An 18,691-nucleotide genomic window follows, 5' to 3' on the forward strand; every position below is an offset into this window, starting at 1 on the left:
TTCAGGCCCTGTGGGCGTGGAGATACTGGGGATTCGACCAGTCGGCGGATATCCTCAACGCCAAAGTGAAATCATACCTGATGGCTCGCTCGGCCGAACTGAAGAGGCAGATCTTCCACATGGACCAGATGAACGTGCACATGTTGGACCTGCACAGGGGCCGGATCGAGTTCGACATCTCCCTCACGCTTCCAAAGCTGGTCATCAACACCACTAGACATGTGATTCATGCCTGGGACGTGACAAGCCAGTTCGTGACCCTCATCGACGAATGGGTGGTGCAGTACCTTGCCTCGTTGGCGAGCCTCTATAATTCAGCAAGCAACTCTGATTTCTCAGACTTGATTCCCCCCTTCAAAGGTAGGTAACTCTGGATATACTTCTTTCTCTGCAACCACCACCACCACGCTTGAAATGGTGTATTTTACGTGCCACCTGCACAAGAGCCAGTCCATCGGCACTGGCAACAATCTCGCTCGAATGTCTTTTCACGTGCTACTGGCACAAGTGCCAGGAAGGCAACGTTGGTAACGGTCACGCTCAAATGGTGCTATTTACGTGCCACTGGTACGGAAGCCAGACAGCTGGTGCTCTGGCAACGATCACGCTCGGACAGTGCTCTTAGTGCTCCACTGGTACAGGTGCCATCACGATTTCACTTTCGCTTGCCCCAACAGGTCTTCACAAGCCAAGTTTAGTGTTCCTACAAATTTAGTTCGATTTCGATTTCACTTGCCTCAACAGGTCTTCGCAAGCAGAGTTTAGTGTCCAATGAAGGAATGTTACGCTTAAGTGGGCTGGCTACATCCCTGGCAGAGGCCTTGGATTTTGGTCTCACATATATGTATATACATAGATAGATAGATATAGATAGAGACAGACAGGCAGGCTGGCAGACAGACAGACAGATAGTTAATAAATAAATCAATAAATAAATAAATAGACAAATGGACAAAACAAAGTTATTTAAGTGTTTGGAATTGAAGGACTTACCTCAAGTCCGGTGAATTTGGATTTGATGGAAGGCCCAAGGTCACTGATGACCACAATCTGAGCTATTGTGGTACCAGACTGATCAGCCTGTGGGGAGGAAAGATATATATATATATATATACATATATATTATAATTTAGGGTATCTAAGAGATACTACCACGCTGGAAATAGCAGTCAAAACTTGACTCTAAAACTACATTAAATGTTCATAGAGCACCAGGAGAGAAGACGAAGAGACAAAATAAACTAGCAAAAATTACTGTATTTGAATACTCTGCAAACATTCTTTTAAAAACTTTTCATTTAATTTTTCCAAAATTTAATTGTTTTCCACACTTACAGTTGAAAAAGTCTCAGTGACTGAAACCGGTACTGAAATGTTTTTTTATAAAATTATTTTAGCATTTTCTACCTTGATTTTTTTTTCCATATATATATATACATATATATATATATATATATATATATATATATATATATATATATATATATATATATATATATATATATATATATATATATATATATATAAAGAATAAAAAGTTTTGAATGGTACAACAATGTACTATAATACAAAAAATGGACTATATTTCAATACAAATGTATTAATTTCCAGCAAAATTAATTAATATTGCTATTGTCCAGTAAATATCGGTGCCTTGTTGTACCACTCTTATGAATATATATATATATATATATATATATATATATGGGAGAATATACAAATAATAACAACAGACGAGGACAGGTGGTGTAAATAACAAAAGTATATATTAGTATGACGCTCGGGAATATGGAAAGTCTTTGACGTTTCGAGCTACGCTCTTCAACAGAAAGAATACGGAGACAAGGAGAAAAACACGGAGAAAAAAAAAAAAAATTGAATATATATATTTGTGTTTGTGATGTGCATAACATTGCCTCAATATTGTTCTTCACAGCCACTGCCAGCCTCTTTAATGACCAACACTACATCACCTTCGATGGACAATACAATAAGTTCAAAGGTGAATGCAGCTACATCCTGACCAGAGATTTCGTCGACAACAACTTCACGGTCATCGTCAACTACCAGAGTGAAGATGACTGGAATTCGAAAATCGACTCCATCCTGTTCTACAATGGGGACCAAAAAATCGAGATACTTAATAGTTACACTGTAAGCATAGCAAAACAAACACAAGCTATTATTCTTATTATCTTTTGTCTAAAAACGGTGAGCTGGCAGAATCGTTAGCACACTGGGTGAAATGCTTAGTGGTATTTCGTCTGCCTCTATGTTCTGAGTTCAAGGTCAACTTTGCCTTTCATCCTTTCAGAGTTGATAAAATAAGTACCAGTTGAGTATTGGGGTCAATGGAACCAACTTACCCCACCTTCAAAATTGCTGGTCTTGTGCCAAAATTCGAAACTATTATTATTATTATTACTATTATTATTATTATTATTAAGGCACTGGGGTAAAATATACGAAGCCCATTATACCCATCATGACTATCCGTCTGATATTCATATATATATATATATATATATATATACATCTACACACACACATATATAGATGGTGGGGGAGTGTCTGTGTGTCTTTAGTATGTATGTTTGTTTGTGTGTGTGTGTATATATATATATATATATATATATATGAATATCAAATTAAATCTTTTGTCTGAATATTTAACAGGTTCGTTATAACAGCAGACCAGTCAACCTACCACTGAAGCTGTCTGATGCAACCGTTCTTCGTCTGGGACCCGTGATCAAAGTAACCAGTGAGAAAGGAATTGAACTTGAATACAACCCACTCCAAGGGTTCCTTATCGTCGAAATAAGCGGCTGGTATTTTGGAAAGGTTGCCGGGCTGTTTGGAACCTACAACAACGAGCATTACGACGAATTGACCCCATCGAACACAAGACCAGCAAGAGTAAACAGTGATGGTGGTGATTATCTCATTGCTGCCCCTAATGAAGAGGACTTGGCCCAACTGGCGTCTTTGTGGGCCACACCAGGCTGTCGTTCGACCGACAACTTGGCTGAACCTGACGTTGAAGATGAACCGATGAGTGACTGCGCAGACTTGTTCAAAAGCACATCGTCTCCTTTCAGCAATTGTTTTGATTGGGTAAGTCACCAGTGTTGTTGTAGTTGCTGCTGCTGTTGTTGTTGTTCTTCTTCTTCTTTAACCCCAGTTCAACCCTGATCTAGCAGATGAATGACCAAAGTTAATCTGTGCACATTTTTTTTTTTTCATTCATCCACAGTATAGGCGCAGGAGTAGCTGTGTGGTAAGTAGGTTGCTTACCAACCACATGGTTCCGGGTTCATTCCCACTGCGTGGCACCTTGGGCAAGTGTCTTCTACTATAGCCTTGGGCCGACCAAAGCCTTGTGAGTGGATTTGGTAGACAGAAACTGAATGAAGCCCGTCGTATATATATGTATGTGTGTGTATATGTTTGTGTGTCTGTGTTTGTTCCCCCATCTTCCATGCATGCATGCATGGGTATGTATATGTATATGCAAATGCTTTATACGGAAAAGTATGTCTGCTGCGTTGTCTTTTGGCATTCACATATTTTTTTAAACTTTCATTTTCCTCTTCCATGGTGACAGGTGGCACCCCAGAACTACTACCAAATGTGTGTAACAAGACAGAGCACAGATGGAACCATTTGTTCCTCAGCTCAGTTCTACACCCGACAATGTGCCAGGCAGGGCGTTTTCCTCACAATACCCGATTACTGTGGTGAGTACCTTACACCCATCTGCACCCTAAAAATATGCGTATATATGCATATATATATATTTGGCAGGAAGGACAACAAAAGAAAGAAAGAGACCTCGATATTATGCAAATAGAGGAATTTATCTGTAAAGATATGTGACACTTATGAGTGTGCGCGTGGATGCGTGTGTATGTAGATATGTGCGTGCGTATATAGAGATATGTGTGTGCGTATGTGGATATATGCGTGCATGCGATAATATACGCAGTTTTAGACGCGTTTTGTCACTACACAGTAATTTCGCTTTGTTTTTAACGGTCATTTTTCACAGGAATATTCAGTTGGCCGGATAACTGGAGAGATGTTGGTGTGGGCTCCCACCCTGGCATCCGAGACTCGGAGTTTTATCATGGCTACTGAATAAGTGTCACATATTTTTACAGATATATATATATATATATATGTATATATATATAGTGTATAAAGGATTGTGGGTAAGGCTAGAACAATGCAAAGTAAATATAAGGCAAATCACAAGAAAAATATATGAATTAATGTAGACTTACCCTGCATTCAATATTTCGGGGTTATGACGCCATTTCTTGAAAATGGGGTCATAACCCTGAAATATTGAATGCAAGGAAAGTCTACATTAATTCATATATTTTTCTTGTGATTTGCCTTATATTTACTTTGCATTGTTCTGGCCTTACCCACGACCTTTTATACAATATATTCTATACAATGCTTCATGGTAATTATATATATATATATAAGTCAAGTTTAGAATGAAAGAATTAAGGTTTAGAAAGTAAACATTGAATGCAGTATCCAACCCTTGTTTCAGGATAAGTCCCAGGTAGAGTGTCTGCAGAACATGTTCACCACTTATGGCTATCCGGTGTCATCGGCGATACTGTGTGTTCGTCATTGGATCTACATCCAGAATTCCAAGGTGCATGTAGGGTATATTTTAAATGATTAATACGGAAGATGGAGCGTCACTAGAAGCATTTATGAGCACAACAATCGTTTCGAGTTCATTCGGCACTGCTCCCTAGTGGGTATGGAATGATGTAATGGCACCAGATGCAAAAGAGCCTCATCAGGTGGTGTAAGATGCTTCACAAGTTGCCAGGTTTACATTTCATTTTCACTTCAAGCTACCACTACTATCAACAAAAACAACCTCCACCACCACCACCACCACCACCACCACTATCAACAACAACTCCCCCACTACCACTACCACCAAACCCCACCACCACAACTGCAACTTCCACCATCATCAACACCACTGCCACTATCACCACTACTACCACCACCACCACTACTGCCATTACTACAACCACCACTCCCACCTCACCCTCAGAATCACTACCACCACTACCACCATAACTACAACCATCACACTTTTCCACTACTACTACCACCATAATCACTACAACCACCACCACCACCACCACCACCACCACTACCACCACTAACACTAATTAATACAGCCACTACCATATATGGAAATACCCAGATGATGATATCGTAGTTTTGATTGGTCATTGCAGTTTCATGCCCGGAGAGTACTGGCTACTGGCTACCGACGGACGAGGAAACTGTTTATTCAGTCACCGTTGACATGGATGGCAGAAGGAGAGGCTGGGACAGGAAAAACTCTGCTGATATCGTCTTCGTTGTGGAGGAACGAAAATGCAACCAGAAGACAGCGAATGAAATCAAAGACCTTGCTCAATCCCTCGATGACACCTTTTATAAATCTGGTGAGTTTGAAACACTCTGGTTTCATTGGTAGGATTTTTACGTCTCTTTTTCTGCGCCGGCATGGGTTTGATGAGTCCTTTGCTGAAATGTTTCATAGGTGCCACCTCTCTCCTTTCTCTCTCTCTCTCTCCCTCTTTCTCTTTCTCTTCCTTTCTCTCTCTTTTGTTCTTTCTCTTACTTCCTCTCTCTCCAGTTGGAGTAGCCATGTATTTCTTCCACTGCAAGACAATTATTCCTGTCCTTCCAATCCAGTGCTTGGTAGGATGAAACCATCTGGTTTTATTTGTAGGATTTTTCCGTCTCCTTTTCTGCGCCGGCATTGGTTTGATGAGCCCTTTGCTGAAATGTTTCATAGGTGCCACCTCTCTCTCTCTCTTTTTCTCTTTCTCTTCCTTTCTCTCTCTCTCCCTCTTTGTCTTCCTTTCTCTCTGTCTCCTTCTTTCTCTCTCTCCCTCTGTCTCTTTCTCTCTATCTTTCTTTCTCTCTCTCTCTTTTGCTCTCCCAGTATTTAAGTGGTCATGTTGAGATCAGCTTTATCTTTCCTTCTTCTGATCCAGGGCAGTATAATCCTTTCTTAAATCCATTTCCATTCCACCTCTTTTTATTTCCAGGAATGAAACACATCCGATACGGCCTGGTGGGCTTCGGTGGAAAGAACATGCCGGAACAATATGCAAGAACAATGGGACCCGTGCTGCTGTTCTCTGCTGGGAGCTTCTCAAACATCCTGCCAGAAATCAAATACGATGGCTTCGCCGGTTCCGATCCCATGGCAGCTGTCCGATTTGCAACCAAGTACCCATTCAGGTCTGGTCTACGTAGAACAATTGTACTCGTCTCTTGCACAGCGAGTGTCGAGAAAACTGCTAATTATTATGAGGCATTTGAAGAACTTAAGAAGCTGGACATAGCATTACATCTACTCCAAGACTACACCTTCAGAAACACTCAAAACAGGAACAGCAAGACTATTTTGTATGGTGAGTTTGAAATAATTCTTCTCTCCCGCAGTCTTCCACTCCATTATTTGTTAATTCAATCATTGTGACTGCTGATGCAATTATTGTTGTTTAGAAAGAATATGGAGGTGGTGGGTAGATACAGGTAGTGTTTTACTTTGTATTCAGATTTAACCTTTTAGCATTTAAACTGGTCATAACCGGCCAAAAGATTCTACCTGTTTTATGTTGAAATCAGCTAGATTCTGAACTCTTACACCTACGCTTTAATGTTCTCCTATAAAGAAGCAATCACATAATCAGAATCTCAGAGCAACAAGATAAATGCATGATTAATTCAAAACAATGTGAATAAATTCACATAGGCGCAGGAGTGGCTGTGTGGTAAGTAGCTTGCTTACCGACCACATGGTTCCGGCTTCAGTCCCACTGCGTGGCACCTTGGGCAAGTGTCTTCTACTATAGCCCCGGGCCGACCAAAGCCTTGTGAGTGGATTTGGTAGACGGAAACTGAAAGAAGCCCGTCGTATATATGTATATTCCAACCCATGCTAGCCTGGAAAGCGGACGTTAAACGATGATGATGATGATGATGATGATATGTGTGTGTGTGTATTTGTGTGTCTGTGTTTGTCCCCCGACCATCGCTTAACAACCGATGCTGGTGTGTTTACGTCCCCGTAACTTAGCGGTTCGGCATAAAGAGACCGATAGAATAAGTACTAGGCTTACAAAGAATAAGTCCTGGGGTCGATTTGCTCGACTAAAAGGCGGTGCTCCAGCATGGCCGCAGTCAAATGACTGAAACAAGTAAAAGAGTAAAGAGTAAATAGGCATTACTTTTGACAGAATAATCCTTTCTGTTATAGGCACAAGGCCTGAAATTTGTGGGGAGGAGACTAGCCGATTACATCGACCCCAGTGTTTCACTGGTACTTAATTTATTAACCTCAAAAAGGATGAATGGCAAAGTCGACCTTGGCGGAAGTTGAACTCAGAATGTTGCAATGGGAGAAATACCTCTTAGCATTACATCCGCTGTGCTAACAACTCTACCACCTCCCCCGCCTTACTTTTGACAAAATAATGTGAACTGTTGGCACTCAGTCGCTTACGACGTCGAAGGTTCCAGTTGATCCAATCAACGGAACAGCCTGCTCGTGAAATTAACATGCAAGTGGCTGAGCACTCCACAGACACGTGTACCCTTAACGTAGTTCTCGGGGATATTCAGCGTGACAAGGCTGACCCTTTGAATTACAGGCACAACAGAAACAGGAAGTAAGAGTGAGAGAAAGTTGTGGAGAAAGAGTACAGCAGGGTTCGCCACCATCCCCTGCCTGAGCCTCGTGGAGCTTTAGGTGATTTCGCTCAATAAACACTCACAACGCCCGGTCAGGGAATCGAAACCGTGATCCTATGACCGCGAGTCTGCTGCCCTAACCAGTGGGCTATTGCGCCTCGACAATGTGAACTACAAAAGGTTAAATAAGTAAATGAAATGACATTTTGTTGTGTGGTAAGCTACATAATTATTTTCTTTCCTTATTCTTCCCTTTTTTTTTTCAAATTTCCAGGAATCGACAGAAACCAGGCTTTTGCAAGAAAAGAAGTCAAGCAGGATCTTTTCGATTCCATTCAAATACCAAAGGACTATTATGGACAGCTTGCTCTTGCATCGAACGGTTCTTTGTTCGATGCCAGAGTTCTTGGAAAGCAATCCGAACGACCAAGCTTTGTATCAAGATTTGCACAGCGTATTGCCGATTCCGTACAAGTGGACCCATGTTTGCAGTGCCAATGTACTATAAGCGACATGGGTTTGGCCCAGCCCCAGTGTCCTCGCTGCTCTCATGTATCAGACTCTTCTTATTTTGTGAGTGTTGTGTTTTTTGTTTTTGCACAAATCTTGTCGTTGTTGTTGTTGTTGTTACTTGGGGGTGCTGAAAAGTTCCTGGCTTTAGGGGTATCGCGAAGGCCTGGCTGGAGTACCAACCTTCAAAGTTCTTTTACAGAGCTTAGAAAAACTGAAGGACTGCTGCAATAAGTGTGTGAATCTGAGAGGGGAATATGTTGAATAAAATCATGGCAAGCGTCTTCTACTATAGCCTCGGGCCGACCAAAGCCTTGTGAGTGGATGTGGTAGACAGAAACTGAAAGAAGCTCGTTGTATATATATATATATATATATATATATATATATATATATATATATATATATATATATATATATATATATATATATATATGTATATATGTATGTATATATTATGTATGTATGTGCATATGTTTGTCCCCCCAACATCGCTTGACAACCGATGCTGGTGTGTTTACGTCCCCATAACTTAGCGGTTTGGCAAAAAGAGACTGATAGAATAAGTACTAGGCTTACAAAGAATAAGTCCTAGGGGCGATTTGCTTGACTAAAATGCGATGCTCCAGCATGGCCGCAGTCAAATGACTGAAACAAGAAAAAGAGTAAAAGAGTTATCATCCTGTACTTTCTTTGACCCAAAGCCAGGAACTTTTCAGCACCACCTATTAATATGTGAAAATATTTTATGAATTTAGGGTGTATATATATATATATATATATATATATATATACATCTTTGCTCTTTATCTTTTATCTTTTTCCAGTCATCTGGATGTGGCCATGCTTAGGAAATTCCTTGAAGTGTTTAATCAATCAAGCAAATTGAGCTTGACTCAGGGCTATAGACAAAAACTGAAAGAAGCCCTTTGTAGATATGTATATGAATGCATCAATGTATTTGTCTTCTCTATCAGTGCTTGATAACTGGTGTTGGTGTGTTTACATCCCCGTAAATTAGCAGTTTGGCAAAAGAGACCAATGGAATAGGTACCAAACTTTAAAAAAAACAATAAGTCCTGGGGTTGATTTGTTCGACTAAAACCCTTCAAGGTGGTGCTCCAGCATGGCCAGTCAGATGACTGAAACAAGTAAAAGAATAAAAGAATATATTTGTGTGCATGCCAGTACCGCCTGACTGACCTTCGTGCGGGTGACACGTAAAAGCACCCACTACACTCTCTGAGTGGTTGGCGTTAGGAAGGGCATCCAGCTGTAGAAACTCTGCCAAATCAGACTGGAGCCTGGTGTTGCCATCCGGTTTCACCAGTCCTCAGTCAAATCGTCCAACCCATGCTAGCATGGAAAGCGGACGTTAAACGATGATGATGATGATAATGATGATGATGATGATGATATGATGATTTGTGTGCATAGAAAACAGTCTCACTCTCTCTTTCTCTTCCTCTTGTATTTTATCCAGTCTCTTGGACAAACATTTTTCCAGCAAGAATTAACCATTGATGAAAGCATAAAGGAACAGTTTAGTGTAAGTATTGCAACATTTTAGCAACCGTTTCTCCACAGCTGGGTGGTCCTCAAATTAAAACTGTGCAGAAACCTTCCATCTATAAAGCTTTTTCACTGATCTCGGTTTTGTTTATGGCTAGGCGTTGTTGGCACTCCGTCGATTACGACGTCGAGGGTTCCAGTTGATCCGATCAATGGAACAGCCTGCTCGTGAAATTAACGTGCAAGTGGCCGAGCACTCCACAGACACGTGTACCCTTAACGTAGTTCTCGGGGATATTCAGCGTGACACAGAGTGTGACAAGGCTGACCCTTTGAATTACAGGTTCAACAGAAACAGGAAGTAAGAGTGAGAAAAAGTTGTGGTGAAAGAGTACAGAAGGGTTCGCCACCATCCCCTGCCGGAGCCCCGTGGAGCTTTAGGTGTTTTCGCTCAATAAACACTCACAACGCCCGGTCTGGGAATCGAAACCGCAATCCTATGACCGCGAGCCTGCTGCCCTAGCCACTGGGCCATTGCACGTAGCTGATGAAGTAGAATGTTCTCTATGTGGCTCATGTGTTTTCTCGTCTACGTTTGTTTGCAATGTCCTGTACCCAGATATGCACCTATACATACAGGTGGATGTCGGTATGCACATACCTGTACGTATATATGCATATACTCATTTACTATTTGTTTTTTTCATCATCATCATCATCATCGTTTAACGTCCGCTTTCCATGCTAGCATGGGTTGGACGATTTGACTGAGGACTGGTGAAACCGGATGGCAACACCAGGCTCCAGTCTGATTTGGCAGAGTTTTTACAGCTGGATGCCCTTCCTAACGCCAACCACTCAGAGAGTGTAGTGGGTGCTTTTACGTGTCACCCGCACGAAAACGGCCACGCTCGAAATGGTGTCTTTTATGTGCCACCCGCACAAGCCAGTCCAGGGGCACTGGCAACGATCTCGCTCGAAAATCCTACAGGAGCCAGTCAGGCGGTACTGGCAACGGCCACGCTCAAAATGGTGCATCTCATGTGCCACCCGCACAAGAACCAGTCCAGGGGCACTGGCAACGATCTTACTTGGCTTGCCGGGTCTTCTCACGCACAGCCCATTTCCAAAGGTCTCGGTCCGTAGTCATCGCCTCGGTGAGGCCCAATGTACGAAGGTCTTGCCTCACCACCTCAGCCCAGGTCTTCCTGGGCCTACCTCTTCCACGGGTTCCCTCAACTGTTAGGGTGTGGCACTTTTTCACGCAGCTATCCTCCTCCATTCTCACCACATGTCCATACCAGCGCAATCGTCTCTCTTGCACGCCACAACTGATGCTTCTAATGTTCAGCTTTTCTCTCAAGATACTTACACTCTGACGGGTATTCACATTGACATTACACATCCAACGGAGCATACTGGCTTCATTCCTTGCGAGCTTACGTATGTCCTCAGCAGTTACAGCCCATGTTTCACTGCCATATATATATATATACGCAAAAAGAATAAAAGATTTTTCATGTTTTTTTTTTCTTTTTCTTTTTCAGATGTATTGGAAACGTTTCAAGAAAACTCCTTCCAATGCCAAGAATCGACCCCACAAAAACAGGACGTGATAGAACAACATTCTCGCCTCCAGTATCTCCGCTGGCATCATTTTATATCACACTTCTTCTTCTTATTATTATTATTCATATACACTCAGACTATCGGAAAAGAAAAAGATCCTAACATCAGGCAACAACAAGTAACCTTAGACGCCAAGGACCCTCCTCAGTATCCTAGCTGTCCCTAATAACACTGTCTTCTGCAGGTGTACTAAACTGGGTTTCATGCCTATTTCCTCTATCCATTCAATCAGATCTTTAGGGATAGTTCCCAATGCACCTATAACAACTGGGATAATATTATTATTATTATTATCATTAGTTTATATAAAGGACTGATAACTCATTAGAAATGTAATAGATAGAAAGATGAGTTCTTACCTTTTGTATACGATTGCCAATGGATTACGTCAGCTATGTTTACCTTAGTGATGGAATTTGGTAATCGTATACAAAAGTTAAGAACTCATCTATCTATCTATCTATCTATTATTATTATTATTAGGGTTTAAGTAAGGGCATTGGATAAAAGCATCCTATAGTATTAGTACAGGCTTTCTATATTCTGAATTCAAAAATCTGCTACGGTCAGCCCTTTTTTTTTGCTTTTTTGGGGGGCTTTTCATCCTTTCAAGGACAGGGGCCAATTAGATTGTTCAACACTTCTCTGGAAAAGAAAAAAAAATTTCAGTCCTTATGCCTAAATGAGAAACCATTATTTTATTATTTTTATTATCACTATGATTATTGTTGTTGTTGTTTTTAAGGTAGCTACGCAGGCAGAATCAATTAGAGCATTGGAAAAACTATGCTTTGCAGTGTTTCTTTCTGGATCATTATGTTCTGAGTTCAAATCCTTTGCCTTTCATCCTTTTGGGGCAGGAGGTGATGGGGGGGGGGTCGATAAAATGACATGCTAAGAACTGGAGGGTGGCATGTAAATGACTTGCCCATTCCCCTCAAAAGCTGTTGACCGTATACCAAAACTTGAAGCCATTATTATTATTATTATTATTATTTATTATTATTATCATCATCAATATTATTATTATTATTATTATTATTATTATTAGTTGTAATTCCTTTTGCAAACTAAAGTTCCATGATGAAAAATGTTTTATTTTGTGTTGTTTTTGCTTTTCCTTGTCCCATCCTATAAAATCCTTGACCAAAAAAAATATTCCATGCCCCTCCTCCACAACACCCTTCCATCCACTGTCCCCCACCCCTACTATCTTTATTTTTTTTTCCAATCAATCAATCAATCAATCAGATGTACATTATTTTGTCTTTTGTTTTTGTTCTTTTATATATAAATTTCATGAATAAATTTGTTGAAAATATTTTGTTCTTTTTTTTTTTTTCTCATTCAATCACCAAAAGCAAATTTTCTCTTTCCCTTTTGACTTTGAACGACTGTTGGATTTGAACCCACAACATATCCTTCATTCTTCCATTTCGCTTAACAACTGAACATCAGCTACTGCTCTATCAGTTATAAAGACGAGTGTTCCAGCTGGTCGCACAGTGGAACAGCCAGCTGGTGAAATTAATGTGCAAATGGCTGAGTATTCCACAGACACACAAACCCTAAATCTAGTTCTCAGTGTGACAAGGCTGGCCCCTTGAATTACAGGTGCTCTCTCTCTTTTACTCTTTTACTTGTTTCGGTCATTTTGACTGTGGCCATGCTGGAGCACCGCCTTTTAGTCCAGCAAATTGACCCCAGGACTTAGTCTTTGTAAGCCAAGTACTTATTTTATCGGTCTCTTTTGCTGAACCAATAAGTTATGGGGACGTAAACACACTAGCATCGGTTGTCAAGCGATGTTGGGGGGACAAACACAGACACACACGCATATACACACACACATATATATATATACAACGGACTTCTTTCAGTTTCTGTCTACACCAAATTCACTCACAAGGCTTTGGTCGGTCTGAGGCTACAGTAGAAGACACTTGCCCAAGGTGCCATGCAGTAGGACTGAACCCAGAACCATGTGGTTCATAGTCAAGGCTTAATAATTAAGTCTGGGGGGGTCGATTTGTTCAACTAAAAAACCCTTCAAGGTGGTGCTCCAGAATGGCCACAGTCAAATGAGAAACAAGCAAAAGAATAAAAGAATATGTTGGTTTTTATGTTTGGTTATAATAAAAGCAATTTTACATTAATCTGAAACGCTACTCCATACTTTTGTAGAGTACAAATTTATCAACATGCATAGTATTGACAGTAACTTCGAAGTTTCTGCCAGCTAAGCCATCATTAGGCTCTGACGCATTATGTTAAACCTTGCCTTTGTGGTTGGCACTCCGTCGAGGGTTCCAGTTGATCCGATCAATGGAACAGCCTGCTCGTGAAATTAACGTGCAAGTGGCTGAGCACTCCACAGACATATGTACCCTTAACGTAGTTCTCGGGGGATATTCAGCGTGACACAGTGTGACAAGGCTGACCCCTTTGAATTACAGGCACAACAGAAACAGGAAGTAAGAGTGAGAGAAAGTTGTGGTGAAAGAGTACAGCAGGGGTTGCCACCATCCCCTGCCAGAGCCTTGTGGAGCTTTAGGTGTTTTCGCTCAATAAACACTCACTCACAACGCCGGGCCTGAGAATCGAAACTGCGATCCTACGACAGCGAGTCCGCTGCCCTAACCACTGGGCCATTGCGCCTCCAAACCTTGCCTTTATATAGAGATAAAAAATTTTCTGGAGTTATTAGGTTGTAAAGTGGGTTGTGATGGAGAGGTGTTGTGAAGAAATTTTTATTGATTGAATTCAAGGTTATGCTGTTGTTCAGAATTTATTCATCCGCATAGAACTTTCTAAACAGGTGTGTCCGCTTCAATTCATGGGAATGGCTTTTCAGTGGTTCACAGAAAGGAAGTATGTAGGCAGAGGAGAGAGATATATCTTTTACTTGTTTCAAACATTAGACTGCGGCCATGCTCTCGCATCGCCTTGAAGCATTTTAGTCAAATTAATCAACCCCAGTACTTATTGTTTTTTAAGCCTGGTACTTATTATATGGGTCCCCTTTGCTGAACTACTGACTTATGGGGACATAGACACACCAACATGTTTTCAAGCAGTGGTGGAGGACAGACACAGACATAAACGCACACACATACACACAGTAATATATGCGATGGTTTTTGGTAAGCAGTGTCAATTTTTACAGTTCTGTAAATCATCATCATCGTTTAACATCCGCTTTCCATGCTAGCATGGGTTGGATGATCTGACTGAGGACTGGCGAACCAGATGGCTACGCCAGGCTCCAATCTGAATAATAATATTTTATAAGCTTAAAGCTGGCGATCTTTCGATACTAGTCCACCACAACTTCCGTTCGTTGCGCGCACGCATACTGATTACATGATCGTATAGTGCGTTTGTTTTTCAATGACTTGAAAATATGAAAAGACAACATTAAATAGAAACTCAAACCTTCTCCCCCTCAGATGCATACAGTTCTCAAACTTTAAACACATAAACACACTATACGATCATGTAATCAGTATAGGGAGGAGATATGCCACTGTGGAGGTGCGCTTCACAACGGAGGGGGAAGCAAGTAAAGCACTCCACAGAGGTAATAAGGACAGAGGAATGGGTGCTCTTGCCTTCGTACTGCGGCAAACGTGTGGCCAAGGTGCGAGTGAGTAAGGTGCCATCCGAACTGAAACTTTAAATGCATAAACACACTAGACGATTATGTAATCAGTGTGCGTGCGCGTATCGACCGGAGTTGTGGTGAACTAGTATCGAAAGACCGCCATTTATTTTCCTGAATTTAATTGAACTTTTTAGGATTGTATGTCTATCAATAAACATCTACTTGAACACAAAATGCATGAGTACTGGGAAGTCAAAGAGTGAGTACATCTTTTGGGGACACCCTGCAAATATATATATATATATATATATATAAGTAGTTGTATACTGTCAACTTAACGCGACAGTCCCAATAAGGGAATAATACTACTGCTATTTCGCCCTAGGAAGCTGGACCGCTTCCTGTCGGCCTTGACACATTCCCTGTGTCCTTATGTTTGCGAGGGATATATATATAAAGATCACTAAGTGGACTGCTAATGTGCTAGACGTTCACTTAAAAATTTTCAAAGAAAAATTCAACGAAGCAAAAACAAACGGGCGAGATTAGTGAAAATTATAGAAATAAATAAGTTATCTTTAGAGCATAATTTCAAAACCAATACTTTCTTACCGAAAATATCTGTTTCTTCTCAGTACAGACTATCATAACGATTATAACCCAACACAACCGTGTGTAAGCTGTCCCCAATGAATGAAAACACGTGTACACGGTTTTATTAATTATTTTGAGTAAATATTCAAACGTCTTAGTTTTCGCGCACTAAATCCGGAAATATCTCTGCAGAAAATAATTTCTGCATCGAATTTACCAGCTTTGAGAAAAGTGATTATCGTTAATTAACATAATAGGGTAAAATAAAATTTTATATTAATTAATATCAATTTTATACCAGGAAACCACCACGTTAAAAGAATCAGAAGATTCAGAAAAAATTTTCTGAGATCTCAGAAGGATTATTGTATACTCTTTTACTTGTTTCAGTCATTTGACTGCGGCCATGCTGGAGCACTGCCTTTAGTCGAACAAATCGACCCCGGGACTTAATCTTTGTAAGCCTAGTACTTATTCTATCGGTCTCTTTTGCCGAACCGCTAGTTGACATCGGTTGTCAAGCGATGCTAGGGGAACAAACACAGACACGCAAACACACATATATATATATACATATATACGACGGGCTTCTTTCAGTTTCCGTCTACCAAATCCACTCACAAGGCTTTGGTCGGCCCGAGGCTATAGTAGAAGATACTTGCTCAAGGTGCCACGCAGTGGGACCGACCCCAGAACTACGTGGTTGGGAAACAAGCTTCTTACCACACAGCCACACCTCCACTTGTGTATGTGTGTGTATATATATATATATATATATATATACATATATGTATATATATGTATATATATATATACATATATGTATATACTATATACATATTGTATATAGTATATACATATTGTATATACTATATACATATACATACATATATATATATATACATAAATATATATATACATACATATATATATATATTCTTTTATTCTTTTACTTGTTTCAGCCATTTTGACTGTGGCCATCCTGGAGCACCGCCTTTTAGTTGAAGAAATCAACCCCTTGACTTATTCTTTGTAAGCCAGGTACTTATTCTATCGCTCTCTTTTGCCAAACTGCTAGGTTATGGGGGTGTAAACACACCAATACACACACACATATATATATAGAGAGAGAGAGAGACAGACAGACAGATTTTATGTGAACATTAAGACAAAGAAGACGAAGGCATGGATGAAATTGTTGTATAGATTTCATGGCCTAATTAATCTCGTTCTTATTATCATCATTATGTGCTGTGAATTAGAAGAACCATTAAATGAATTTGATAGATTCAGTTCTCTAAGCCATGAGTTCAAATCCTGCAGACATCAGCTGTAATTTCTTTCCTATTTTTTATATTTTCCGTTCTTCCAAAGTGGTGGTCACTCAATAAAGCAGCCAAGTGCTTCACTTGATTCTTTTCTCTCTCTCTATTTCATTCACTTGCTCTCCCTCTTTGTTTAATTCTCTTTCTTTTTCACATTTTTCTCTCCTCCTCTTTCATTCGCTTCTCCTTTCTTTGTTTCTCTCTCTCTCTCTCATTCTCTTCCTCTCTCCCTTTTGTTTAAGTCTCTTTCCCTCTCCTATTTTCTCTGTCTCTATCTCTCTTCCCCTCTCTATCTCTATCTCGGATTCAGCCATGTTCTACCATCAAAAGGATTGCATGAAATCATTCATATTGACTCTTTCTCCAAAGACTGACAAAGGGTTAAGCAAAGGAACAGGAGCTTGACCTAGAATAGTTGGTGGCAACCCTGTTACACCATTCTGTAAAGGGTCGCTGTGTATGTGTGCATTTGTATGTATGTGTGTGCATGTGCAAATATGTATGCAGTCTCCCCACCCCGACTATATCTCACTCCACAGTGTAGTTAATTCCAAGAGAGTGAAAGGCTGGCATTTGGAAGGCCATCCAGCTGTAAAATCCATGCCAAAACTGACCTCAGCTGTGTTGGTGCCACATAAAAAGCATCCAGTCCACACTGTGAAGTGGTTGACATTACATCAGAAAAGTTGGACATTACACCAGAAAATACAGTATCTATTTATCTGTCTGTCTGCCAATCTACCTTATTTTCCAACATACAAGCCAATATAATGTATAGTGTAACCATTCAAACATCATTACTCTTTCCAAATCCTTCAGCATTTCACACGGATGTTTTGGGTCTTCCAAAGTTACCTTCATGTATTAAGTCAAACTATTTGCTTTGACTGAAAAATTCAACTAGTAAGCCAGAAAATACACTGCCTGTGTCTTTCTCCACCTATCTACCTTATTTTTCAGCAAAAAGTCAATGCACTCTATAGTGTAAACATTCAAACATCATCACCATCTTTCTAAATCCTTCAGCATTTCAAATGGAAATTTTTTGTTCTCCAAAGTCATTTATTTCTATGTCTGTCTATCTACCTCATTTTCCAACATACAAGCCAATGTAATGTATAGCGTAACCATTCAAACATCATCACTATCTTTCCAAATCCTGCTGCATTTCACACAGACATTTTGGGTCTTCCAAAGTTACCTTCGTGTATTAAGTCAAACTATGTGCTTTGACTGAAAAATTCAACTAGTAAGCCAGAAAACACACTATCAATTTATCTGTCTGTCTTTCTCCATCTATCTACCTTATTTTTCAGCAAAAAGTCAATGCACTCTATAGTGTATACATGTAGTGTAAACATTGAAAACATTGTCATTAACTTTCCAATTCCTGCTGCACTTCACACGAAAGATTTGGTTCTCCAAAGTCATTTACATGTATTAAGTCAATCTGTTTTGGCTAAAAAATTCAACTTGTAAACCAGAAAATATGGTGTCTATTTCTTTGTCTGTCTGCCTTATTTTTCAGCATACAAGCCAATGTAATGTATAGTGTAAACATCATTACTATCTTTCTAAAACCTGCAACATTTCACATGGAATTTTTGGACCTCCAATGTCGTCTTGGTGTATAATTCGACCTATCTTATTTGGCTGTAAATTATGGCCTGAAAAATTTGACTTGTATGCCAGAAAATACAGTATTTATGTCTCTCTTTCTCAATCTTTCCATCTGCCTATCTACCTTATCTTTCAGCAT

The 18,691-nt window shown here is 40.2% G+C and overlaps 2 protein-coding genes across 2 annotated transcripts in view; one reads left to right on the forward strand and one right to left on the reverse strand.

Moving 5' to 3' along the window:
• The window catches only part of LOC106870588 (apolipophorins), a 74,607-nt gene extending 61,877 nt beyond the window's left edge, over positions 1–12,730 (forward strand). The window contains exons 27-35 of the mRNA XM_089343937.1: positions 6–360; positions 1,937–2,154; positions 2,677–3,117; positions 3,608–3,740; positions 5,283–5,495; positions 6,108–6,476; positions 8,033–8,331; positions 9,752–9,817; positions 11,328–12,730. Of these exons, the coding sequence (XP_089200063.1) occupies positions 6–360; positions 1,937–2,154; positions 2,677–3,117; positions 3,608–3,740; positions 5,283–5,495; positions 6,108–6,476; positions 8,033–8,331; positions 9,752–9,817; positions 11,328–11,396 (2,163 nt within the window). The 3' untranslated portion in view covers positions 11,397–12,730. The remainder of the gene's footprint in view (positions 1–5; positions 361–1,936; positions 2,155–2,676; positions 3,118–3,607; positions 3,741–5,282; positions 5,496–6,107; positions 6,477–8,032; positions 8,332–9,751; positions 9,818–11,327) is intronic.
• The window catches only part of LOC106870583 (hydroxymethylglutaryl-CoA synthase 1), a 149,447-nt gene extending 133,684 nt beyond the window's left edge, over positions 1–15,763 (reverse strand). The window contains exons 1-2 of the mRNA XM_089343939.1: positions 15,626–15,763; positions 994–1,080 (exon numbers count right to left, since the gene is read on the reverse strand). The gene's annotated coding sequence lies outside the window, so the exon portion shown is untranslated. The remainder of the gene's footprint in view (positions 1–993; positions 1,081–15,625) is intronic.
• Positions 15,764–18,691: the final 2,928 nt, after the last annotated feature.

Source organism: Octopus bimaculoides, chromosome 28, assembly GCF_046866305.1.
Source record: "Octopus bimaculoides isolate indiv1 chromosome 28, ASM4686630v1, whole genome shotgun sequence".
Taxonomy (NCBI): Eukaryota; Metazoa; Mollusca; class Cephalopoda; order Octopoda; family Octopodidae; genus Octopus; species Octopus bimaculoides.